The 8,255-nt window shown below is 37.3% G+C and overlaps 1 protein-coding gene across 1 annotated transcript; it reads left to right on the top strand.

The window, feature by feature from the left end:
• Positions 1–272: 272 nt before the first annotated feature.
• Positions 273–6,619, top strand: CXCL13 (C-X-C motif chemokine ligand 13). The gene is made up of 4 exons (XM_032883816.1): positions 273–373; positions 1,955–2,087; positions 6,199–6,276; positions 6,565–6,619. Exons 1-4 carry the CDS (start codon positions 310–312, stop codon positions 6,617–6,619), a joined length of 330 nt encoding a protein of 109 aa, XP_032739707.1. The 5' UTR covers positions 273–309.
• Positions 6,620–8,255: the final 1,636 nt, after the last annotated feature.

The following is an 8,255-nucleotide window of genomic DNA, read 5'->3' as shown; positions in this document are numbered from 1 at the left end:
AGTCTGATGTCTTTTCCCTTTCTCTCCATGCCAAATTTCTGCAGTATCCCTACCAGTTATAGTCTACATTTTCAAGAAATATTTCATTATAGTTATAGTGCTCTGAAGCCAATTCATAAAATTTGCAAGGGGAGTTCAAAAAAAGCAAGCTCAGCAGTATTTGGGGACTTTTAAAAATGATGACACAGCTGACCTATTGGAGACAAAGACAGTGGGAGGGCCCTCACTGGCATAATAAATAGGAGTTTCTGTGCTCAGAACCCACAGTTCAGACCCAGAGCTGAAGTCTGAACTCCACCTTGAGGCAGAATGAGGTTCACCCTGGGATCTCTGCTGTTCATGCTACTGGTCTGCAGCCTCCCTCATGTCCATGGTGAGAACTTTCATATATTTTGTTATTGTGCTTTGTGCAGAAATAGTCTTCAGCCATTTCTTTCTTTTCAATTAGAATATGGGGAGCGATAGGACTAGTGGGGGGGTGGGGAACTACTGAACTGCTCCTACATTTCTAAAAGTAAGGTGCTTAGAGATTTAACTCTTAGAGGCTAGAAGTACGTATGTCATTAAGATTCTTAACCACAGATGGAGAAACTGAAGTCCTGTGTCCATGTGGCTTCTACTGGGTTTGTCTATTCCTGGTCTTTTTCAGATTCAGCTCTATTAACTAACTCTTCCCATGTACAACTTCTTTGCTCCACCTTTCAATTCTACCCGTTCTGACTAAACCTTTTATAGGGTTTAAAGATAATTGATCTCAACAGGTTGGTCTCCTACAGGGAATGTTTAGCGTGATTTTATATGGCTAGCTCTGACATGAACAATTGTAAGCACAACACGGGGACTGAGGTACATGCTTTCTGCAAAGAAGCAGAGTTCCAAGTCCAAATGGGAAGACTATGTTTGTATAAGTAGATAAACACCTAGTTGAAGGGATAAGTTTTTATACAGCTGAAGAAAGCTGAAGCATGTGTAGAATGATATGCTCTGCCCAGGTGTAAAAAACAAATTTTGTTCTTAAAGTGCAAGGAATTGTTTTCCAGTTGTTATTTTCTTCACGTGCTATTTTTATTCTTCAAGACCTTCCCCTCTCTCTTCCTCCGTAAAGCTTTCCCATCGCCCTGCCAAGGTTCTCTGTTCTCGTCATGCTGTTTGGATCTTGGGTGTGAAATACAACATTCTGTGACATTTTACTCTTTATTCATGGGTTTCCTCCACCAAATTGTAAATGCCTTGATAGCCATATCCCTTTTCTTTCAAATGCTTGTCAAACATGGTGGTAGACACTGGATTTAAAGAAGGTAGAATTCATTAAAATACATGAAATAGATTACTTATAAAAGTATTTAGTACAAATCACTGGTGGTGTTGAATAAAAATAGTCTTGAATTTTAATTATTGGCCTTTGGTTGGTAATGATATCCAACTGATACAGAGGACCAACATATTACACAAAAACAAAAACTCTTCCGTCGTATTTCTTTGGAGAGACAAGGGAGGAGGTGATTTGAGCATGATAAGAACAATCCTGTTACAGATTATTATTGCTCTGGGGACACTGTAAGGAATTCATATCTTCGGTTTTTATGTGTTTGGAGCGAAGATCAGTTGACTTAACACTGTATTAATTATAACTGAGTTGTAAGTCCCCAGAGTGGTGGTTCTCAAATTTTATTATACAGACAATCACCTGAGCACCAATATAACACTATCGCAAATTTCAATAGGTGTTGTGTTTTTAGAAAGCTGATTTTATTTTATTTTTTTCTTTAAGGTTTTGGTAGAAAATGTTTGAAAATAAGCCAAGACAAGCAGAAATACACAAACTAAAAGCATCTGGGTGAAAGCATTGACTTGAAATTTTTAAATCTTCAAATGTATCATATGAAAGATTAGTAATTAAATTCAAGTTATGCATTATATGCCAGGGGATTAAAATAACTGCTTGTGTTTACAGGTGTTCTGGAGGCCTACAATACAAACTTAAAGTGTAAATGCATCCAAGAGACCTCGGCCTTTATCCCGGTCAACCACATTGACAAGCTTCGGGTCTTCCTTCCTGGGAATGGGTGCCCAAACAAAGAAGTCATGTAAGTTGCAGGAGAAAAAGTTACCTGATTCTTTTCTCCCCATGAAAATCAGATCAAATATTGCCATAGAGTATTTGTTAGTATTGTTGACATACAATGTTGCATTACTTTCAGGTATACAGCATAGTATTCAAGAATCTCAAAGTGATTTACTTTGAGAGTTGCTTACAACTCTCAAGCTAATAATGAGACTCAGTAATATTTGTTAAATGTCTATTTTGCCTCAGCCCTGAGCTAAGTGTCTTATGCACATTCACTCGTCTTATTCCTTTAAGAGCACTATTAAGTTATATCTACTGTTATCACTCCTCTATGGATGCAGAAACCGAGGCTTAGGAAGGTTCACTGACTGCCCTGAGGCATACCAGTAGAAAGAGAAAGAACCAGGACTCCACCCAGGTGTTCCCCCACTGAACCTCTTTTCTTCTCCACCAAATTCGAATTGACAGCAAAAGCAGGCACTTTGCTCCCCAGAACTTAAAGAGCAAGAAAATATGTATTCACAACAGTCCTGGGCCTGAACGTCTGTTTTTATGGAGCTGTCCTTTAGCTTTCAGATCAACTTGAAGAGTTAAGCTAAGGGGACAGTAGTGGCTGCAAGAAATTCAATAGGTATTTTCTTTTACTGAAATGTTTTTCTGTGACCCTTCCTTTTCAGTACGTTCAGAGAAATCTGCTCATGCTTCTATCCTAGCATTTTCCAGAGCACATCAAATGAGAATTTACACATTGCATGTGATACTCATAGTACAGTGTCCGGCACAGTAATAAATATAATAAATGTTCAGTAAAATTTAGCTGTGATTATTATACATTGCTATGTTGAAATAATCAGGTTTGTGGTTCTCTCTTTCTTTCACTCCCACCAGAAAATAAGTTCTTTATAGACAGGGATCAGTTTTGTTTCTCTACTCCCAATGCTTTATCCCTTACCTGGCATAGAATAGAGGTACAACCAATGTTGGATTGTTACATTTAATATTTTAAATAGAGTTTATAGATCTTTTGGTTTAACTACTTGGAACTTTGATTTCTCCTTCTTCGATCTATCTTTATGAACCAAGCACCCACAATACCTTGAAGTATTAGGTGCAGCATCTTGCTTATGGCGTTCCTGACTTCATTTTCATCAGCAGCCCTTCCCTTGGACTTCTTTAGACTTTAGAAATGTTTGTAAGCAGCTACTTTTGTTTGTCCCACTTTGCTATGTGCTTTGGGTCTCTCGCACTGGCTGGATTCAACTTGTAAAAAGGAAATATGGGATATTAAAAATACCCCATATGAAAATCTTTCACTAAAAAGGCATTACACTTTCCCTAATGTCTTCACCAATGAAGGTTCTAACTAAACCACAATTATTGTCCTCAAACTCAGAGAAGTCAGTGAGCACTGGGTGGTATATGCAACTGATGAATTGTTGAACACCACATCTGAAACTAATGATGTACTATATGTTGGCTTATTGAGTTTAAGTAAGAAAAACAAAAACAAAAACAAACAAACAAAAAAAAACCTTAGAGATGGCAAGTCTAGCCATGACCTATTGGGGAGCAGTTCCTCTGCCTGTGTAGAAAACTGAGACTCTCTCTCTCTCTATTTTTAACTTTACTTTTTCAGTGTTCCAAGATTCATTGTTTATGCACCAGACCCAGTGCTCCATGCAATACGTGCGCTCCTTAATACTCACCACCAGCCTCACTTAACGCTCCACCACCCTTCCCTCCAAAACCCTCAGTTTCTTTCTCAGAGTCCACAGTCTCTCATGCTTCATCTCCCCCTCCAATTTCCCCCAACTCACTTCTCCTCTCCGTCTCCCCATGTCCTCCATGTTATTCCTTATGCTCCACAAGTAGGTGAAACCATATGATAATTGACTCTCTCTGCTTGACTTATTTCACTCAGCATAATCTCCTCCAGTTTTGTTCATGTTGATACAAAAGTTGTGTATTCATCCTTTCTGATGGAGGCATAATATTCCATTGTATTTATGGACCATATCTTCTTTATCCATTCATCTGTTAAAGAGCAGCATCTTGGCTCTTTCCACAGTTTGGCAACTGTGGTCATGGCTGCTATGAATATTGGTGTACAGATGGCCTTTCTTTTCACTATATCTATATCTTTGGGGTAAATACCCAGTAGTGCAATTGCAGGGTCATAGGGTAGCTCTATTTTTAATGTTTAAAATTTTTATTTATTTTTTTAATTTCTTTTCAGTGTTCCAGAATTCATTGTTTATGCACCGCATCCTTTAATTTCTTAAGGAATCTCCACAGTGTTTTACAAAGTGGCTACACCATCTTGCATTCCCACCAACAGTGTAAAAGGGTTCCCTTTTCTCCACATCCTCTTCAACACTTGTTGTTTCTCATCTTTTTAATTTTGGCCATTCTAACTGGTGTAAGGTGGTATCTCAATGTGATTTTGATTTGAATCTCCCTGATGGCTAGTGATGATGAACATTTTTTCATGTGTCTGTTAGCCATTTGTATGTCTTCTTCGGAGAATTGTCTGTTCATATCTTCTGCCCATTTTTTGACATGATTATCTGTTTTCTGTGTGTTGAGTTTGAGGAGTTCTGTATAGATCTTGGATATCAGCCCTTTGTCTGTAGTGTCATTTGCGAATATCTTCTCGCGTTCTGTGGGTTGCCTCTTTGTTTTGTTGACTGTTTCCTTTGCCGTGCAGAAGCTTTTGATCTTGATGAAGTCCCAAAAGTTCATTTTCGCTTTTATTTCCTCTGCCTTTGGAGACATGTCTTGAAAGAGGTTGCTGTGGTCGATGGCGAAGAGGTTACTGCCTATGTTCTCTCTTTTTTTAAATTACATATCCTCTACCATGAGTCATCTCTCACCTCTCAACCTGAGGAAGTATTGCACCCTAATTTCTTCTTTGTCAAGTTCAATCATTTTGAAGTGACAAGAATTTGATTTTATATCTTCTCCCCAAATTTCTGTGTTTCTGAATTTTAGTCAGATATAGGAATAAAGCTGGAAATTATGAGAAATCCATAGCAATTGGGATAAAAATCCAGATGGTCAGAAATCTATTTTCCATCATGAACTCAAAAACCAAATCAGAAGGTTCTGCCCAAGAAGCCAACAGTCCTATGCCCTTGGACCTCTCTAAGATTCATTTACAAGAGTAGTTTCAAAGCTAGATGGCTGGATCCTTGCTCTCTGTTATTTCCTAACTAAGGTTAATGTGAAGAAATTGCTTTGTTCGAAGTCCACCCCAATAGAGTTGAGTGTCCCAGTTTGCTATCACCTGGGAAACCTCATGTCTTTCAGCAAAGGGAAAACATTTGACACTGCCCAGCATTTGATAACCATTCAGATCCTGCCCATGTAGAGTAGTGGCTACCTGATGGTGGGAAACATTCATTTGGATGCCGCTCTACCATCATATTTGTTGTATAGTCTTAGACAAGTTATTTAAACTCCCTAAGCCTCAAGTTCCTCATCTGAATATAAGAAATAATAGTTCTCTAGCGTAGGATTTGTGTGAACTTGAGATAATTCATGCTACCTGCTGAGCATAGTGATTGACACATTACAAGGGCTCGATTGATATTAGCCAGTAATTATTATTGCTGCTTTTGCTGTTGTTGAATCTCTTAAAGCAGTGACAGTCTCACTAACTAGAGGTTCAACAAAATGCAGATGTCACTCTCCCACATTAAATTTCATTGAATTTTTTTACAAATAAAATTTTCTAAGAGAATGTTTTATGGAGTTTATTTCGTTCTCCCAAGCCCAGTGGACAAATACATTTTAAAGGTATTATGATACAGATTTCAAAGTGAGCCAATCTTGGGGTCATGTATTTGGTCCACCTCAACTCATGGAAAGACTGTCAACAGAGCATTAACCCCTGACACTTGAGATTCTATAAACCTCATCTATAGCTCCACTGGCTCATACATGACTTTTCTGCAAATGTTTTCCTCCTTCCTCAGACCTCACACCACAAATCGCCTACTTCAGATCCTAAACTGCCCACCTCCAATTTCACTTCACTGAGGAATATTTTTATACTCAGTTCTCCTTAAGCACAGGATTGACTAAAATGTAACACTGCTTTATTTTCATTTTTGTTTCTTTTTCCCCAGAGTTTGGAAGAAGAATAAGTCGGTCGTATGCTTGAACCCTCATTCCAAATGGACACAAAAATTAATAAAAACATTACAGTAAGTCAGGCATAACAAGAGTTTCCAGATTCCAATTTGTACAGAAGGGTTTCCTTTTAATGGGTAGTCAAAATGGAGACCATTTTAAATTTATGAGAAATTCTTAAGACAAATACTCATTCTTCATTATTATTACTTTTCAAATGGGTGAGGTTGACTTACTTCAGTAGCTCAATAAACTAAATTGGAAGCCAGTATGTATAATATTCCTTGTTTGACATCTTTAAGGGAAAGCCAATTTCTAGTAAGTCTCTAGACATGACTCTCTTGTTTCTGTTTTTATTATAGAAAAAACGCTGCTTCAACTCGACCAGCTCCAGGGCTTAGAAGATTGATGAAGTGATATCAGTATCTGTACTAAGGACACCTGTATTCCTCCCTGAACGTGCTCTGGGTTTTAGTCTTGTATTTGGATGAACCTTTCCAAGAAAAAGAACATCCCCACATAAGCATGCATGAAAGTATATGTAAAAATGACCCTAGAGCAGCTTATGGGGCCAAGTTGGGCTTTTTGAAAAATAAGGTACCCTATATACTTGGGCTTTGCATTCTCATTCATCACAAAGGAAATTTCTTTGAGGATAGTTACTTAGTAATAAATTGCATAGGTTTCTTTTAATAGTGTTATTAAAATAATAGCAATAGCAATAGTACTATTGCTTAGTGCTAAATTTTCCTAGAAAATAAGGTAATATGAATTTAAATCTCAAGTCTAAACATGTGGCTTGAGTTAGGAAGGAAATGATGGAATTCACTTCAATCATTTTATACCATAAAATAAGAAAAGCAGACTTCCATAAAAGACTTGAAACCTGCCTGAGAAACCCACGGAACTTTATGAGACAGAGGGCTCTCATAGTTGATATCTTCCATTTAAAAGCTCCGTATTGAGAGAAATGGGGTCCTACTTTTAATAGTTCTTTTATAAGATTTACTGTCATATGCAAAAACTAATAACATTCAATGATCCCAGATTTAAATTCATAGAATACTCAGGAAAAGCATTTAAAAGCTTGTGTTCAGATGTACTCTTTTATACATTTGCTTTGACAAATATATTTTACTCACATCTTTTGCACAGACCTTTATTTTCTTGCTCTCTGGTACCTGATTCTATAATGTTTCTTATTAATCTAATGCTTTTCAATAAACCTAAGTCAATATTTTACTTAATTATGAGTAACTCATTCTTAACAGAGCATTTGCTCAAATTTAGACATTCTCTGACTCATCACAATGAAAAGTAGGATTTCATCATACTGATTCTTATTTGTATGATGCTTGCCTTTTACGGATCTAAATTATGTGGCAGTGGGCGAGTGAACCTGTTCCTAACGTTGACACAGTGAGAAAGTGCTTGACTATGAGAGGCTCTTTTCCTTTGTGTACTCGTCATTATTTCTTCCAGAAATCTTCAAACTCTCAACAAAACCTATTTTCACAGTTCCATTATATTGACTCTTAAAATCTCCAATGTTTCCTTGGACAAAATTTTGCATGGGTTTGACAAACAGAAGAAGAAGATCCTTACATCTCCATTCTTTCCTTCCCTGGATGCAGCCTGACTCTCCTTGTAGGCTGAGCTCCGCTCTCCTACTGTCCCTCAGTCCCCTTGACACATGAGGGGCCCCATTCCAGCACACCCAGGTTTGAAGCTGTATCTGGCTCCTGATTTCATTTTCTCTTTTTATTTATTTATTTATTTTTATTAAATAGATTTCTTGGATGGAAGTAAAGAGAACCTATTCATCCTATATTTTCTGTTGTCTATAATTCAGTGTTTATTTCCTTATCGCACATACAAGGAATTATAAAATGCCATCAAAATCCTGGATTCTAGCCTTTTTCAGATTTCTACTTCTAGAGGTCAGGAATCATGTCACTCTTTAGTTTTATTTTGGTCTTCTTTGAGAATGCAGCTAGATAAATATTCAGGATCTTCAAATAGGAAATATTACCATTTCACTTAAGGAAGGTAC

This window comes from Lontra canadensis, unplaced genomic scaffold (assembly GCF_010015895.1).
Source record: "Lontra canadensis isolate GAN:19392208 unplaced genomic scaffold, GSC_riverotter_1.0 scaffold1, whole genome shotgun sequence".
NCBI lineage: Eukaryota > Metazoa > Chordata > Mammalia > Carnivora > Mustelidae > Lontra > Lontra canadensis.
This window is presented reverse-complemented; position numbering and strand designations above follow the sequence as displayed.

Bases quoted from the DNA above. Each gene is read 5' to 3' on its own strand.
- CXCL13 (XM_032883816.1), top strand. From the start codon at position 310: ATGAGGTTCACCCTGGGATCTCTGCTGTTCATGCTACTGGTCTGCAGC. The intron at 374-1,954 runs GTGAGAACTTTC...TTGTGTTTACAG, and splicing joins CAGCCTCCCTCATGTCCATG to GTGTTCTGGAGGCCTACAAT. The intron at 6,277-6,564 runs GTAAGTCAGGCA...TTTTTATTATAG, and splicing joins AAATTAATAAAAACATTACA to AAAAAACGCTGCTTCAACTC.